The sequence below is a fragment of the Brassica napus genome, chromosome C6 (genome assembly GCF_020379485.1).
Source record: "Brassica napus cultivar Da-Ae chromosome C6, Da-Ae, whole genome shotgun sequence".
NCBI lineage: Eukaryota > Viridiplantae > Streptophyta > Magnoliopsida > Brassicales > Brassicaceae > Brassica > Brassica napus.
In genome coordinates this window covers 42105962-42123575 of record NC_063449.1, presented here as the reverse complement: position 1 = coordinate 42123575, position 17614 = coordinate 42105962, and the positions used below count along the sequence as shown (strand labels likewise).

Sequence of the window (17614 nt, the reverse complement as noted above, 5' to 3'; positions counted from 1 at the left end):
AAATGACCGAAAGGCCTGTTTTATATGAAAGAAAAAAAAAGCTCTGTTTTCAGAGATGAAAAATAGAGATAACAAAGAACGTTAACTCGTAGAAAAGTCAACGTCGTAAGAAAATTAGGTCTTTCAGATCTGAGGTTCTGATACCATGACAAACTTTGTATTGGAAAATAATGTTCTATCTCATTCATCGTTGGCCCTTTTTACATATATATATACATACAATGTTTCTTAAAAGGATATTCTCTCAATATGTTAAATATAAGGATATGGAATATATCCTAATAATTTTTGTCTGAATTGTTCTAGTGTTAGATTTATTGGTCAGTTCCCATTTCCACCAAACTTAGCCGGCCGGATCCGAGTTTGAAAACTGACTTGTGAAATAATACTATACCAAATTTCTCGTTTGTTTTGCTATGTTTTTATATAAAAGTAAGTTGACATAAAATAATTTAAATTGACTTCACCATTATGATAAATGATTATGCGATAGATTCTGACGCACGACGTGGTAGATCATTGACCATAATGTCATAGTTGTGTAATATAAAAGTTATTAATTATATAGATTTCATTCTAGCTGAGATATAATAATGGAAAACTAGATTTTGATCCTCAAAACGAGGATTTATTTTTTTTTTTTTTCAATTGACAAATATTTAGTAAATGTCACATTTCATATATTTGTGTTTTATAAACTTAAACTTTTTATCTTTCTTTATTGTATTTCATTTTAAATGACTATTTATGTTTAAAAAATTAAACTTTATTTTTTTAATGAATTAAGTTGGTATAACTCTGATAAATTAATTTTATTATGTGGTTAATATTTTTAATAAAAATAATTATATATTTTTAATAAAGATTTATACTTTTCAATGAAAAAGTCAATTTTTTTTATGAATGCTTAAATTATATTAAGAAAAGAAAAAAAATTAAGAATGGTTGAAAAAAAAATTATTTGAATTTGGACTCAATGGCCCAAAAGAAAAAAAAATGTGAGAATTAGATCTGATTTCTTAATCGGCTCAAATGACCCAAGAAAGATCTGATGTGGACAGTGGGATGGATCCGAAAAAATGGTCCAATATAGATGTGTTATTAATATTACTTGATTGCCCTTAATGAAACATGCAATGTTAGTAAGGAAATGACAGACTAAAATAAAAAGGACAATAGGATTCTGCTTTAATAGTATAGATACCCTAGGATAGCACTAAAAAAATTTATGTCACAAATATATACTTTAAAGATCAAAATGAACAAAATGTTTCACTAAATAAGTAAATATACATTTATACTAATAAGATTAATTAATCTAAACTTTAGGGTTTAGAGTTAAAGGGTGAGAATTGAGATTGAGATTTAAAATTTTATAAAATAAAAAATTTAAAAAAAAAAAGTTTCAAAACAGAAAACTTTAAAAAAAAAAAATTTTAAATTTCAAAAAAAAAATTTAAAAAAAAAATTAAAAAAAAGTTCGAATTTGAAAACATATAATCTAAAACTATAAAAAAAAATATTTTTTTTATTTTTTTATATTTTTTATTTTTTATATATCTAGGGTATAAAGGTTATTTTACCTATTAAATGAAATATTTTGGTCATTTTTATCCTAGAGTATTTCCCTTAATTTTAAGTTTCTTGAAATTTCGCTTATTAATTCATGAAGAACATGAGATTAGTCAACTACGTTATTCACTTATTTGTATACAGTTTCAGTTAGTGGTCATGTAAATTCAAGAATTCAGAATTACAGATTCGCCTTCATGGATTTGTGTAACGAATCTATCATTGGTCGCCTTTACGGAATTAAACAACTGTATATCGACTATGTGTCTTCTTCTCATTGGAAATTGCATCCCTGCCCGGACAGTGCTGTCAGCACTGAACATGCGCGAAACGGCTGTGTATAATGCCCCCTTTGCGGTCTTACATAGGACCGGTTAGAGCAGGATCAGTTTTATGTTTTGACTGACATATCATTAGACCTTACAACAAAAAGAGAAGTTTTATATTTAATTGCATATAGAACTAAATTATAAAAGAAATCATTGAATAACAAGAAAAAAAAAACACTAAGAAATATGAAATTGACATTTTTTCTTTTTAAAATTATATATAGTTTTTTTTTTGACATGTATATACGTTCAAGTTATATACATCTAAAAATTAAATCATCTAGAACAGAAAATTAGCTTTATATATTTTTATACTTTATGATTATATAAAGTTAATTTTCTGTTCTAGATAATTGAATTTTTAGTTGTATATAACTAAATCCACGAACGTCCTAATTTAGAATCTCTTAACCAGAATTGGTCCACGAAATTTAGGTTTAGAAAAAAAAAATAGGTTTAGAAACAAATAAATGTTATCTTGAGCCCATAATCTTTCTTTTCTTTAAATAAAATAAAATTTAGCCTTCCAAGAGACATTGAACTCAAGCAAGAGAGAAGAGAGAAGAGAGAAAAGAGAGGGAAAGTAGATCTCGGTGTTGGGTTCGGCGTACGGCCGGCGCGTGAGCGTGCGTGCCGTCGCCGGAGCCCATTGTCCTTCAGCATAAATTATCTGGCCTTTGTCTCCTCCCTGTCGCCTCCGGCGTCCGCCTTGTCTAAGCTCTGGCCAACCACCACCCGTGGCGTCTCTTTTTTTGGAGTGAAAACGCGGTTGCTTGGAGGTTATGGCGTGGTGAAGACGCTTGTAGTGTGGGTTTTGATTCTGGGAAATGGAGACTTCCACAGCTCTGTCGCCGCCGGCTTTTGTTTCCGGGAGGTGGTAGTTTCTTCAGCTTCACCGTCGTCAGCTCTAGTCTCCGGGGGGTGAAGGCTACAACAGCTTTGCGTCGTCGGCTTTAGGTATTTCGTTGCGGTTCTTAGAGTTTGGGTTTCGATTATGGATCGAGTTGGTCTTATTTGTCTCTCTAGTGTTGGAGCTTTGACCTTGTCGGATGAGATCTCGAAGAGCGATGAAGCTCTCCGACGGGTAGACAGAGTTGGAAGAACAGAGATGGTTTCGGAGGAGGCTCTGCGGGTTCTGAGCTCCGACGAAATGAAGTTGCGGTGATGTGATTCCGGCGGGGACGGTCAAGTCGAGGCGGGTGCGACGCGTGTCGTTCTGATAGCATAGATGCTCCCACGTGTCCAGCAGCCAGCTTCCTTGACGCGTGACTCGGCCGACGTCGCGCGGGCTTTTAATGCTTGGGCTGACGGCCCGGTTAATGGGTCAGTTTGTTGCCTTTTGGCTTTTGGGCCTCTGGCCTTTTGATTATGTTGTTGGGCCTTGGGCTGTGTACTCTGAGCTTGGCCCGTTTTATCAATTAAAAAAAAAAAACTATTGACGGAAAAAAAAAAGAGACACTGAGCTCAAGCTTTTGATTTTTCCCTTAGAGCATGAACATCAATGATCTCTCATGCAGATTCTCAACAATAAAGAATTGAAAAAAAATGCAAAACAGTAAGGAAAGAGAGAGGGATGTCTTTTTAAGAAGAGATTTTTTCTATGTGGGAAGAAACTTATTTTTTGCTGTCAATTTATGAATAGTCAGATTTTTTTTTATGGTTTTAAAATTATATGAGAGACTTTTTATAGTACCTTACCACTAAATGATGCTCTTAGACTGTTATCAACAGAAAGAACTAGCAACTTTTCCGTTAGAAGTGGCCCTTTATTTCTCTAAACTTCATCAGGTCGGAGCTTGTAGTTGATATCTAGCACCGGCACTGAACTCATAAACTTGAGCCCATAATCTTTCTTTTCTTTAAATAAAATAAAGTTTAGCATTCCAAAAAACACTGAGCTCAAGCTTTTGCTTTTTCTTTAGAGCATGAGCATCAATGATCTCTCATGCAGATTCTCAACAATAAAGAATTGAAAAAAGTGCAAAACAGTAAGGAAAGAGAGAGAGACGTCTCTTTAAGAAGAATTTTTTTTACATGGGAAAATACTTATTTTTTGCTATCAATTTATGAGTAGTCAGAATTTTTTTTATGGTTTTAAAATTATACGAGAGACTTTTTATAGTACCTTACCACTAAATGATGCTCTTAGACTGTTATCAACAGAAAGAACTAGCAACTTTTCCGTTAGAAGTGGCCCTTTACTTCTCTAAACTTCATCAGGCCAGAGCTTGTAGTTGATATCTAGCACCGGCACTGAACTCATAAACTTGAGCCCATAATCTTTCTTTTCTTTAAATAAAATAAAGTTTAGCCTTCCAAGAAACACTGAACTCAAGCTTTTGCTTTTTCCCTTAGAGCATGAGCATCAATGATCTCTCAAGGAGATTCTCAACAATAAAGAATTGAAAAAAGTGTAAAACAGTAAGGAAAGAGAGAGGGACGTCTCTTTAAGAAGAGATTTTTTTTACATGAGAAAAGACTTATTTTTTGCTGTCAATTTATGAGTAGTCAGAATTTTTTTTATGGTTTTAAAATTATACGAGAGACTTTTTATAGTACCTTACCACTAAATGATGCTCTTAGACTGCTATCGACAGAAAGAATTAGCAACTTTTCCGTTAGAAATGGCCTTTTATTTCTCTGAACTTCATCAGGTTGGAGCTTGTAGTTGATATCTAGCACCGGTACTGTCCCTATCTGGATAACTTCATCAGGTTGGAGCTTGTAGTTGATATCTAGCACCGGTACTGTCCCTATCTGGATAATATACACACCTGCATGTACAAAATATCAAAGAAAATAAAGAACTAAGTATTGTTTCATTTGATCTTTTAGGTCATCTATTACCTATGCCACAATATTCATCTGTAGAATTCTGCAACCATAACTTCAATGTAAACTAAAGACACAAATTTCTTTCGTTTAGACGGTATAAAACACACAAATTATGTATAGATCTATAATCCGATATATCCGTACGTACATGTCAAAAGTAAAGACTCGTCCTAGTTACCAATAAATTAACATAATGTCTACAGCGTTGCTATAATAACCATGATGCAGAAGTAGAAAAATATTATAAAGTGTTTTACCAAAAATTATTATAAAGTATTATGATTCATGATTTGGACTGCAATACAATTTGAATTATTATTATTATTATTATTATTATTATTATTATTATTATTATTATTATTATTATATTATGACAATAGACATTATTTATTATATAATGAGTCGTCGGTTCGGGATTATTCAAGAATCGAGACGAAGTTGAGAATGATTCCAATCAGAGCTGGTAACATGGTGATGATCACCAATAGAAAACAATATTTTAAAGTTTGTGTTTCCTCTTACGAAAATGCAGAGTCAATGTAGGCTCCTGGCTCTTTATAAGAAGCTACAACTCTGCAAATAATTAAAGAGAATATATTACTCTCTTTTTTTCTTGCAACCAAGAACAACCGAAAGAGCGGATCCAACTGTTCTCAAGATCTGAATCATAATATATAGTATGATCAAAGAGAAGATCAGTTCATGTGTTCATCCTTCCGATGGTATAGTAGAATCTGATAAGGTAAAAGGAACAAACTATATCTTGATTTAAGATTCTGTAATCAGTTCGGGTATGGCTGTTTTAAATCTTCTTCTGGTGTTTTATCGGTGAAAATTTTGAATTTTAGATATACGCATTCATATAGTGTACATATAAATATATGTAGTTCATACGTTTGTTGATTGTTCGAAATCAATACACACTTACTGCATGTAATAAAAGTCAACCTGCTTGTTCTATAAAGAGTTGAGGATATTCAGATTTATTCAGGTAAATGAAATTCAAATATTCAAAAATATTCGGATTGGATAGTTTTAATAACGCAACGGGCACATAATACAGGTCAATAATGTCGATACAATATATATTCTTCTAGTATTCGATCTCTGTTCATCTCTACAGACTGCTCACTTTTGAGTGTTGAGTTACGAAGAAATCAATGTTTAGAAAATACTTGGATAAAAAAAAAAATCACATGTAAACACAAGTAGTATGAAGGTGAAGCCATTAATGTAAGCAATTTCTACTCTGGATATTTACAGGAAGTGGAGCTTGACGCAACAAAAGCCAAGTTGGAGAAAGTTAGAGAAGAAAATGAGAAGTTAAAGCTTTTACTCTCCACGGTTCTGACTGATTATAAATCTCTTCAAATGCATGTCTCCAACGTTATCCGACCACAACATGAAGCTTCAATGGAGCTAGACATTAATAGTCACGACGATTTTTGTGTAGATGTATCTCTTAGGCTTGGAAGATCAGACCTGAATGTCTCCAAAAATGTAGATGAAATAGATAAGATTAGTCTGGACAAGATTTCTGATGAGATCAGTGAGGGGTCCGATAAGAAAAGATCTGCACTCGGTTTAGGATTTCAGATTCAAAGTTGTGAAGATCCAGATACTGATCCAACCATGAAGTTAGACTATCTTTCCAAGGATTTTAAAAATACAAAAGCGGATAATAAATGCATATCTTCGAGAAAAGATATCAAAACAGCTAGAAACGAAGATCATCAAGAGGCTTTGGAAGTACGTGAACATCCGGGTTTAAAGAAAACAAGGGTTTGTGTGAAAGCTCCATGTGAAGACCCATCAGTACGTACCAAGCCACCGAACGATATGTTATATATAATAGGTCTATTTCTTTCTTTATCTTAGACGTGACATTTCTCATAGTGCTATTGATGTTAAATAGATAAACGATGGTTGCCAATGGAGGAAGTACGGACAAAAGACTGCAAAAGCGAATCCTCTTCCACGAGCCTATTATCGCTGCTCCATGTCCTCAAATTGTCCCGTTAGAAAACAGGTACAAAACATTCTACAATATTTTACAATCCTAAATTAAAACTGGCTATAGCTATGGTAATGGCAATATTGATTTCATCTTATAAAAGTTGTGGTAAGTGGTAACTGATACTTTTTAATTAAAAATAATCAATGGTAAATGTGATTTATGTAGACCAGTTCATGGTGGTCCAGTGGTTGAAGAGAGACTAGAGGGTCCTCCCACTGCGATCTTAATCATGGTTGGCCACAGTGACAAGCATTTGGCTCTTCTATATAGATCCCAAAAATTAACATGGATATTACTCCAGATGAAAAAGTGTGACATATGTGAGAATGTAACTTTGTAGGTGCAGAGATGCGGAGAAGATGATACCTCCGCTTATATGACGACGTACGAAGGAACTCACGACCATCCGCTTCCCATGGAAGCAACCCACATGGCTGCCGGAACTTCCGCTGCCGCCTCCTTATTACAATCTGGCTCCTCCTCCTCCGCAAGCCTAAGCTATTATTTCCCTTTTCACCACGTCTCTTTCTCCACCACTAACGCTCACCCCACGGTAACACTTGACCTCACACGACCAAACTATGATCCCAATCAATTACCAGCCCACTCTTCACTCAGCTTCTCCTCCTCCTCCTCTGATCGTCCATCCCCGTCAAACAGTCATACCTTGAGCTTCAGTGGCTTGAGATCACAAGCTCCATTGACTAAATATTCACAAATGGCCCCTTTATCACATCAAACCAAACTTTCTGGACAGCAATAACTATATACATTTTTTTTTGTCATATTCTTTTAGAAATTATGGACTTCCAACTCAGTAAAGTGATAAACATCAGCAACCCATGTGTTAGATATTGTGACAGCTTCTTATTTAGTGTCAATATGAAATATTCGTCAATCTCTTTATTAGTCACATCATTCTTATATGAATTATGAGATCAGGATCAAAGTTCTAACAAGGAATATAGATGACTCTATTCTGGGTCTAGGCCCATATCATGCAATATGTAATCTCTCTCTTAAAAATCAAGCCCATCCGAGTCAAAAGGCTCCGATGGCTTCGCTGTTCATTATCTGACATACGACCGCTTCACGGAACGAAACGTGTCAATAAATGAAGGCGCGCATAACCGCAAGAAGAAGTTCCATCTCCGACACGTTGCGTATCCAAACCACGAACACACACCCACTGTTTCTGTTTCTTTCTCTTATTTTTTTTTTTTGTAGAAAAAAACAATTGGCGTTTTCACGTTTTCGAATCTGGAAATCACTGTAGTAGATTGCTGTTGAGTTATCGATTTGGTGTTTCTTCACCAAGGTGATATGGCGGAAAGTGAGAAGAGTCATGTGGATAAGGAGATAAGATCGTCTGTTTCGAGCTGCGAAGCCTATTTCGAGAAAGTTCAGTCGAGGAAGAATCTTCCCAAATCTCTTCAAGATACCCTAAACTCCGCCTTCGCCGGTATCCCCGTCTCCTCCTTCCCTCAAGTTCCCGGCGGCAGAGGTACAAATCAAAACTTTACGACTCACTCATCATAGTACTCTCCGCTTAGATCGTCTTTTGTATGTGTGTGGATATCACAGTGATTGAGATTCCAGCGGAGACATCTGTATCAGAAGCAGTAAAGATTCTATCAGACAGCAAGATCCTCTCAGCTCCTGTGATTAACAAAGACCACGAGACCTCCCTAGACTGGAAGGAGAGGTACTCAGGAATCATCGACTACTCCTCAATCATCCTATGGGTGCTGGAGAGCGCAGAGCTCGCCGCAATCGCCTTATCTGCCACGTCAGCGGCGGCTGCGGTCGGAGCTGCGGTCGCTGGCGGCGTTGCAGCTGACCGCGGGATCGGGAAAGATGCTCCGACCGCTGCTGATAGCTTGGGGAAAGACTTCTATCAAGTCATTCTCCAAGAAGAACCGTTCAGATCAACCACTGTAATTTTTTTTCATTACATGACAATGACATTGATTTGGTTATGATATATGTTTGTTTGTGTTGTTTCTTTTTCAGGTTGGGACTATACTTAAGTCTTTTAGATACGCTCCTTTTCTTCCGGTGTCTACCGAGAGTTCAATGCTGAGTGTTTTGCTGCTACTCTCTAAATACCGGTTAAGAAATGTACCGGTGATTAAACCGGGAGAGCCGGATATCAAGAACTACATTACTCAGTCTGCGGTTGTTCATGGTCTTGAAGGCTGCAAAGGAAGAGATTGGTTTGATCACATCTCCGCTCTTCCTATCTCTGATCTCGGCCTCCCTTTCATGTCTCCCAGCGAGGTAAGACATCAAAACTCTTCAAGTTCGGCAACACGAGTGAAAGAGGGCTTGTTTTGGTTTTAGGTGATTAGCATTGATAGCGAAGAGCTTATTCTTGAAGCGTTCAAGAGGATGAGAGACAACAACATTGGTGGCCTTCCCGTTGTTGAAGGGGCGAACAAGAAGGTTATTGGGAACATAAGCATGAGAGACATTAGATACTTGCTTCTACAACCTGAAGTCTTCTCCAACTTCAGGTTTGTTCTTCTCATTACAACTTCACTTTTGGGGTCAAACTAAACTGTGTTTTTTTTGTCTATGTCAAAAAGGCAACTTACGGTGAAGACTTTCGCGGCGAAGATTGCAACGGCGGGGGATAAATATGGTTCAGCGAGTCTTGCGATAACATGCAGGCCTGATTCGACTTTGGGGAGTGTTATAAACAGTTTGGCTTCAAGGTCGGTGCATAGGGTGTATGTAGCGGATGGAGATGAGGATGAGCTGTATGGGGTTATTACGCTGCGGGATGTGATCTCTTGTTTCGTGTCTGAACCTCCCAACTACTTTGAGAACTGTCTTGGCTTCTCGGTTAAAGAAGTGCTTAACCGATGATGACCATCTCTTGTTTCTCAGTTTCTTGGTTTAGATTCTGAAGTTGTTTGTTTTTATAATCTAATTTGTAAGCCACTTTTAAAGTTTTAAAGTTTCTGTCTTAAATGTTACAAAGCTTAAATTGTGAATTATGCATTAAGTTTGGAACTTTTTAGATTCGATGAAAGTGGATTAGGATTAGGATTAGGATGGGACATGAGTGTACCTAATTGGTTTGGTGTTAAAAGTGTCATTAAACTAAAAACAAAGAGAGCAACTGGCGATAAAAGAAATTGGAAACTTTTGACCCAAAAAAAACGAATTGGAATTTTCTGAGATATATATATATATATAGGAAAATTTTCTCCAGTAATCATTTTTAAGTTTTTGACACAAAAATGGTTTTCAACAAAGAAAATAACTAAAATAACATTTTTTATTTTAAAAATTTTAATTTTAATTTTTTATTTTTTTAAATTTGAAACCATATCCCAAAATTTCACCCATTAACTCTAAACCCTAAGTTTAGATTAGTTAATCATAGGTTAAAAATTTTTATCTTATAATAAAACTTACTAGATTCTATATGTTTTATTTTAATTTTTATATTGGTAGTTTTCTTTTTAACCATAATTGTGTTTTTTTGTAATCAAAATCAATTTTATAAAATAATATCAATTTAAAAGAAAATCTTATAAAGAGACCAACTAATTATATACAACAATTAGGTACCTGCTGTCAAACTATACTGTACATCCAGCATGAAAAATATGATTACTTAGCTTTAGTTGTTGTATATATTAGTCGAGCATACATCTGTCATTTATTTATTTTTGCATGCTCAATTAAACTGTTTATTTTACCAAAAAAAAACATGGACTATTTTTTTTGTTTTTACAAAACGTCGACTATTATGTGTATGAGAAATGAGTCATCGAAATGTTGGAATTTGTTGTATCAACCGGTTTTTTTATTAAATGTCCTTAATAGATTTGAAATTGATAGAAACTTTGGTTTAGCCAAACCACTTAATTACACGTAAAAGATAAGAGTAAAAGAGATAGAGGAGACACGTGGGGGGAAAATATAGATGTAGTTATATTTTATAGTTATACTATTGGGGTTTGCCTACGTTGCTAACATTGATATGGTTTATCTATAATTTTATAATCTAGAACATTTTTCAACAACATTTTAAAAAACAAAATATGTATAGATCATATGGAAGTATATTAATTTGATTGTAGTTTGTGCATAGTTATTATAAAAAAAAATTTAAGTTTAAATATATGCATGACAATTTGAAAGTGTAATAGCTGAACTGTTTATTATTTAACTGAAAATTATTAATTCTAATGGGTTAAAAAACATGTTTAGCGAGTATGCTCATGTTCCGCTCTAGAGAATCATCAATTCATCATCCTCTGATTCATCACCTTCTCTCTTAACATGTACACACAAAAAGTGGAAACAAATTCATAGTGAGGGGAACTTGTTGTTTTGGTACCTCAGTTTGCTGAGAAAACGAAGTATTTTGAACTGAGATGATCTCATTATCTTTCTCGCATCTTGAATACTCGTTTAGATATCTCTGCATAGTTATATTTCTCGCATCTTGAATACTCGTTTAGATATCTCTGCATCGTCCAAATATATATATATGGTTTGTTAGTTGTTGACAGCCAAAACTTCATGATCGTATTTAGAATTTTTATCGAAAAATATGCAGTTTCCTCCCTATTGATTGGAAAACAGTGAAGGAAAGATATACTAAAAATTTTAGAGAAAAAATGTAGTTGGATTAATTATAAAACTGGTGTTAAATTAAGTCAGAAGTAACCAAATTAAAGAAAAAGCTATCTTTTGTTTTGCCATTGCGTCTTCTAGATAGAATGAGGAGAGACAAAATGTAAACGAAATTTGGGACATAAATTTAAAAAACCCCGAGTTTAAAATAAAAATAGTCTTCAGCAATTTCATTCTTCGGTATAATAGGATTATCAGGATTCGTACCTTTCAAAAAGGCTTTTTGCTTAAGTTGATATTTGCAAGCCTTAGCACAATATATTTGTTTTCATCAGGACCAAGTACATAAAATATGTATATATTACCAATATTCCATTCTAAAATGCACACGAAGACATGTTTACAATGAGAGAAAACCACATTATGCATATTTCAATTTGATCATTTTTAAGACTTTCAATATGAGACATACTCACGACTTTCTCTATGACAGTGTTTAGCAAAGATCTCAAGACCTTCTCTACAATATTCTTTAGCAAAAGAAACTTGTAACAATTGTTTCCACATACTACACAAACGGTCTTTGGAAGGTGTTCTCTAACCGAATCAGTCATCACATTATTAGTGTCGTTCACGACTCTAACGTTTGGACCATCTTGATACTTTCCCATGCATTTGCAAGTCAATCAGATCTTTTCATGCTTGTCATTGCCTTCTGAGAGTCATCCAACAACACAAATCATCCTACTTCTGCAATTTCCTCACATACAAACTTTTACCCTCTTTAATGCTAATCCAATTTCTGGAACTGCTTCTACAGCAAAAAAAAAAAGAAAAGCTTATACAGCGTTCACTGTGCATCCATGATTAACAAAGTAGAAGCTGATTGCAGCAGAGCAAGCTTCAAGTTGATTGTTCATTTATAAAGAGAAAACGGAATCTATCGCTTCAAGGCCTTAATAAGAATAATCTTACTGGTTTCCTGAAGGCATCATGCAAGATCTCCAACGCAACTCATATGATCAACTGAGCTCCCAGTACACTATAACACCATCAAAGATCCCTCATTACCTACAAAAAAAAAAGAACTTTAAGCAAATAAGCCGTCCGGAGAAAGAAAGAAAGAAACAGCTTTTATGACCACACACAGATCAAAAGCATCAGACTTAGACTTGGCAATGTTTTCATCGTTCTGCGTACTTCTCAAGAATCACACTGCCTAGTTTTTCTTTATTTGCTAAAATTTGGAACACTTTCTAGTTTATTGCTTGAAGATGGATATTTATACTCTATAGAGGTGTGCCTAGCAACATATACGATCTTGTTGAGGTGTGTTGTTATAACCTCGGCAACAAGCTTCAGGAACTAACTGAGCATAACACCAAAGCTTTTAACTGAGCATAACACCATAACACCATAACATGAAGATATTTTTATTACATTAATGAGAGACTTTAGTAAAATATCTAACACTGAAAATGCTATAATAACTGCTGAAAAAGGAGGAAACTTAATTATTGTATCTAGAATTATTATTATTAAGATGTCAGGTGTCATTTTTTCCCCAAAGAGAGACTTAAGCTAACTTTATAGTCTTAGATTTTAGAAGCAGTTTTATTTTAAGTTGGACATAACTTCCATCAATTGGTCATCTTATTGTATTGATTTTTGTCATTTTTCTTATTGAGAACTATTTTTGTGACAAAACTTAAAAAATATTATCATAAGAAATTTCTCTATATATATTTCCTCCACCTGTATTTTTTTAAGTTCTTTAGGACTAAACACAAAAATTAATAAATATTTAAATATTTATCTTAAAAAAACAATCAATAATTTAAGTAAACACAACTTAGTTAATGCTAAAACATACTCATTTTGTTTCAAAATGTTACATATTTTAGATTTTGCACACATTTTAATAAAACACATTAAATATGCATAACTTTTTGTGATTATATTTTCTCCATAATTTTAAGCTAATAAAAATCTAATAAGTGCAATTAAATTTTTTTTTTTTTTTAATTTATAATTGCTTAATAAAACATGCATTAAAAATGCAAAAATATAGAATTTTTTGAAACAATTTTTTTTAGAATATGTAATAAAACGGAGGGAGTATTAAGAATACCATTTATAAAATATTAATTTTATATAAAAATGAAGACAATTTTTTGATATGCATAAAATCTGTCAATATAATATATTTACCGAGTAATTGTTTTTAAAAAAATTGGCTGATAAAAAAAAAACAGAAAGAGTATAAATGAAAGGAGCGTTTCTTTAATGCATGATTAGGTTGACACCTTTGAAGGTGCCGCGGCGACCCAATCAATTATAAGACCATTAAAGTCATAATCTTTCAGACAATCTCTGTCTCTCTCTCTCTTCTGGTAGTCTTCGATTACGAAAGTTCATCTCTTTTCAGGTTCGTCCACTTTTAATCCTATTTTGCCTGCTCGACTGATTGTGATACGGATCATTTAGGGTTCTTACAGTTTGTGGGTGGGTTCTGTCTTAATTTGGTTATCTTCTTAATTAGGGTTCGTGATTACGGTTCTAGGGTTTCTTTTGAGAGAGTTCTTGATGTGAGAGATGTTGCAATTAAGACATACTAGATATGTTTGATTGCAAGTTCTAATGTTGTTGTCTTTTCATTTTTTTTAAGAGATACGATGTCGACACCAGCGAGGAAGAGGCTGATGAGGGATTTCAGGAGGTTGCAGCAAGATCCTCCTGCTGGTATCAGTGGTGCTCCTCAGGACAACAACATCTTGCTCTGGAACGCTGTTATCTTCGGGTAATTAAAAAAACATTTGCTTTTTATGGTTAAAATCTCTGTCTTTTCTGGATTCTGAACGTTTGTTTTTTCTCTGCTTTTAATGGAAACTGCAGTCCAGATGATACGCCTTGGGATGGAGGTATAAAGTCTACACCTTTAGTGAGATTAGAGAACCTATAGATATAGTTCTTGTTTAAGTTACCCATAAAAACTTTTAATCTTTTGTTTCAGGTACTTTTAAGTTGACTCTTCAATTTACAGAGGATTATCCCAACAAACCACCTACTGTTCGTTTTGTTTCTCGCATGTTTCACCCAAACAGTAAGTTTAAAAAGGAAACAGTTTAATCTTTGTCTCTGTTACTCTTTGGTCTTATCGTTTTTTTCTCTTCTCCTCCTGTCTTGTCCAGTCTATGCAGATGGGAGTATCTGTCTTGATATCTTACAGAACCAGTGGAGTCCCATTTATGATGTCGCAGCGATTCTCACATCTATCCAGGTATCTTTTTGATTGTCTAGTTCTGTTATTCAGACATTTCTTTATTGTTTGATCATAAACCATTGTTGTGGTTTTTACAATTGTGCAGTCACTCCTCTGTGATCCCAACCCAAACTCGCCTGCAAACTCAGAAGCTGCTCGCTTGTTCAGCGAGAACAAGCGTGAGTACAACAGACGTGTTAAGGACATTGTCGAACAGAGTTGGACCGCTGACTAATAAGTCACCCCCGAGTTTGTAACATTTGAAGAAGTGAAGGAGAGGCCTATCAAATTGGTTAAAAAAAGTGTTGTTTCATGCCTCCGGTTCAGTTAATGTATCATGTAATGTAATTGTCGGATGAACCTAAATGTATTTGAATGATAAGACATCTTGCTTGCTTTTAAGTTGTGTGCGTAATGTAACTATTTAAGAATCTTGTCCATGTTCATCAATAGCACCACCGTTGTCCTTTGGTCTGGCTGCCATGTATCTATTTAATACCTGCTTGTTTATACTGAATTTATGATTAATGAGCTCAAAAGATAATGGTGCATGTTATGTTCTAAAATGCATAATGTATATAATGAGCCAAATCTCCAACGAAAAAAGTGTGTTAATTGTGAAATGAAATGACTCATTCATGATATGTATATATATCATAGCTTTTCTACTACATGAAGATGCACATAACTCACCTGAATCGTTGCGAAACCGCTTGATAAATCATATAACCTTTGGGCGCCAATATGCCACCTAGAGTCCCCCCAAACACTTCAGTGTTCATTACGTTGATGTATCGGTAGATATTAGACAACCAAGTCTCAACAATGAAGCGTTAAAGGGAACTCAAGAGGACATTTGACAATATACTCACTATGTCTTTTGCTAATGCTTCTCTTACTCAATGACATTACTCACAACCCAAAATGGATATTTATATATACTTCTCCATGGTATGTTTTCACTTCTTTACAATGGGATATCTTAGGGATGGACCTTAGATGATATATATTCTCCATTACGTAATAAAACATGCGGGGAAATTTGAAGATGAACCAAGTCGGAATTTGTGTAATAAGGAGCTTTAAGAATATAAGTGTCTCCATCAGTTTGCTATAGAACCTTTCGTGCGGTAGATCTTATTCTACTTCTTTATCCTTCATGTAACTGCAATGTTTTTTTTTCTTAAAAAAATGTAAAAACTCCAAGTCCTGTTTGTTTATACTTGTGTAAATGCCAATTCTCAAGTTTATCTTCTTATGTGTTGATAATATATATCCAAAAACTGGATCAAAACACTAATGTAACGATCTATCATCGAGTTTTTTTCTTCATATTTAATTAGTTTTAATGACAATAGATTATGTTATGATGGAAAATCAACATAATGTTTCAAAAAAAATATTTCGTTAGAATTGATCTTCTTATTTGTTTGGTAATAAATCCGTAAATTAAAAGCAAAGTACTAATGTGTGCTGTTGTATGGACGTGACTATATTTATTGGCATCTGTGCCTAATGCGTATATATAAATGTGGTCTTTCTTTTCATGCAAAAAGCTGAAAGGAAAAGGGATTTATGCAGTTTTCTTGAATAATTTGATTTCCTTTCCTATAAACCTGAAATCACGTCTAAGTTCACAACGGGTCAAACTTATACATAGAAACGCCAACACATCCAAGACTTTCAAACCCTAATATATACTCTTGTAAACTTACATATTCCACGAAATATACATACAATACATTGATAATGTAATATAGAAACAAACCTCGTTTTTGTCGGATGTTTCCTAGAGTTCCTTTGAGCACTTCATTGGATATACCATTTTCTATCAAAATTAAATGTATTCCACTGAAGTGTTTGGGGGAACTCCTGGACTCATTCGGTACTTGAGTACACTGGACTTAAGTTTGAATTGAGGAAATACTATTTAATCGCTCTTATCTATATATGTATATATTTTCTAAAACCCTTTTTTTGTTGTAATGTGAATATTACTGATAAGAAACTCTACAAACGTATGGAGAGTTTAAATAGCTATACAATATATAACCATAAAATCAAAGTAAATCGAAAAGATTATTCTTGTTTTGGCCGGGTTTCGGAGGATCATCTCCAGTGTTGTGAGTCTTTTGACCTCTTTTCCTATTTTGGTTTGTTGTTTATTAAAATGGCAATAATAATATTAGAAAACTGGAGTATTTTAAGAGAATTTTGTTCATATCTTAATAATTATGATATATTTAGTAAAAGGGAAATTCTATGCAATCATGTCTTTCTCCTTAAAAAAATAAAAAATAGGGTTGTGTTATATTCTTGAAAAATCATTGCATCGTTTTGCCCTTGTTTGAAGACGTATAATCCGCTTTGAATTATCCACCAGTCAATTCCGTTCTCTGCGTTTCTAACATCGCTTACGTTTATGTTTTCGTTGTTGAAGTTATCGAGCGCTTAATTTTGTTTTTGTTCTTTTTGGCAAATAATTTGTGTGTTCTTTTCAATTAACAATCCTTTCTCCTTTAGTACTCTAAGAAAATATCTTAGACCTAATTGTATTTAGTTTCCTAATAACGTACATCATAATAACAATATATGATCACAGTAATTTCATAATTGCTCCAACAAGCGATTTCTGACGGCTATATTCGTCGGTTTAGGGGAATTCCGACGAAATTTCGACGAAATTAGTCGTCGGAAATGATTCGTCGAAAAAAAAAAGTTCGTCGGAGATTCGTCGCAAATTCCGACGAAACTCCGAGCGACACTGACGCTGATATTCCGACGCCTGATATTCTGACGCAAATCCGACAACACATTTCGTAGGGAAAATATTCATCAGAAATTTATCGGAAATATGTCCGACCACATTTATCATCGGAAAAGTATTTCCGACGACACACATCTCTCGGAAATTTCCGACGAAACATTGTCGTCGGAAATTTCCGACGAAACATAGTCATCGGAATTTCCGACGAAGGCGTCGATCGGAAATATCCGACAAAT

The 17614-nt window shown here is 34.2% G+C and overlaps 3 protein-coding genes across 5 annotated transcripts; all 3 read left to right on the top strand.

Annotated features, from left to right (window-relative positions):
- The first annotated feature begins 5185 nt into the window (after positions 1–5185).
- On the top strand, positions 5186–7651 carry LOC106404953 (probable WRKY transcription factor 36). 2 transcript variants are annotated; one of them, XM_013845586.3, is made up of 4 exons: positions 5186–5478; positions 6000–6551; positions 6652–6765; positions 7094–7651. In XM_013845586.3, the coding sequence occupies exons 1-4, from the start codon at positions 5416–5418 to the stop codon at positions 7514–7516; spliced, it is 1152 nt and encodes a 383-aa protein (XP_013701040.2). In that variant the 5' UTR covers positions 5186–5415; the 3' UTR covers positions 7517–7651.
- A 110-nt stretch (positions 7652–7761) lies between these two features.
- On the top strand, positions 7762–9773 carry LOC106406697 (SNF1-related protein kinase regulatory subunit gamma-1-like). The gene is made up of 5 exons (XM_048761285.1): positions 7762–8257; positions 8338–8690; positions 8767–9033; positions 9097–9269; positions 9342–9773. Exons 1-5 carry the CDS (start codon positions 8077–8079, stop codon positions 9622–9624), a joined length of 1257 nt encoding a protein of 418 aa, XP_048617242.1. The 5' UTR covers positions 7762–8076; the 3' UTR covers positions 9625–9773.
- A 3833-nt stretch (positions 9774–13606) lies between these two features.
- Positions 13607–15080, top strand: LOC106402452 (ubiquitin-conjugating enzyme E2 2). Of its 2 annotated transcripts, none has more exons than XM_013843190.3 (6): positions 13607–13777; positions 14018–14149; positions 14245–14270; positions 14363–14452; positions 14541–14629; positions 14718–15080. In XM_013843190.3, the coding sequence occupies exons 2-6, from the start codon at positions 14025–14027 to the stop codon at positions 14844–14846; spliced, it is 459 nt and encodes a 152-aa protein (XP_013698644.1). In that variant the 5' UTR covers positions 13607–13777; positions 14018–14024; the 3' UTR covers positions 14847–15080. The 2 variants fall into 2 exon arrangements, with proteins under 2 accessions (XP_013698644.1, XP_048617240.1); XM_048761283.1 differs by lacking the exon at positions 13607–13777 and adding an exon at positions 13781–13854.
- The last annotated feature ends 2534 nt before the right edge of the window (positions 15081–17614 follow it).

Bases quoted from the DNA above. Each gene is read 5' to 3' on its own strand.
- LOC106404953 (XM_013845586.3), top strand. From the start codon at position 5,416: ATGATCAAAGAGAAGATCAGTTCATGTGTTCATCCTTCCGATGGTATA. The intron at 5,479-5,999 runs GTAAAAGGAACA...GGATATTTACAG, and splicing joins GTATAGTAGAATCTGATAAG to GAAGTGGAGCTTGACGCAAC. The intron at 6,766-7,093 runs GTACAAAACATT...GTAACTTTGTAG, and splicing joins ATTGTCCCGTTAGAAAACAG to GTGCAGAGATGCGGAGAAGA.
- LOC106406697 (XM_048761285.1), top strand. From the start codon at position 8,077: ATGGCGGAAAGTGAGAAGAGTCATGTGGATAAGGAGATAAGATCGTCT. The intron at 8,691-8,766 runs GTAATTTTTTTT...TTTCTTTTTCAG, and splicing joins AACCGTTCAGATCAACCACT to GTTGGGACTATACTTAAGTC. The intron at 9,270-9,341 runs GTTTGTTCTTCT...TATGTCAAAAAG, and splicing joins GAAGTCTTCTCCAACTTCAG to GCAACTTACGGTGAAGACTT.
- LOC106402452 (XM_013843190.3), top strand. From the start codon at position 14,025: ATGTCGACACCAGCGAGGAAGAGGCTGATGAGGGATTTCAGGAGGTTG. The intron at 14,150-14,244 runs GTAATTAAAAAA...TGGAAACTGCAG, and splicing joins TGGAACGCTGTTATCTTCGG to TCCAGATGATACGCCTTGGG. The intron at 14,271-14,362 runs GTATAAAGTCTA...CTTTTGTTTCAG, and splicing joins TGATACGCCTTGGGATGGAG to GTACTTTTAAGTTGACTCTT.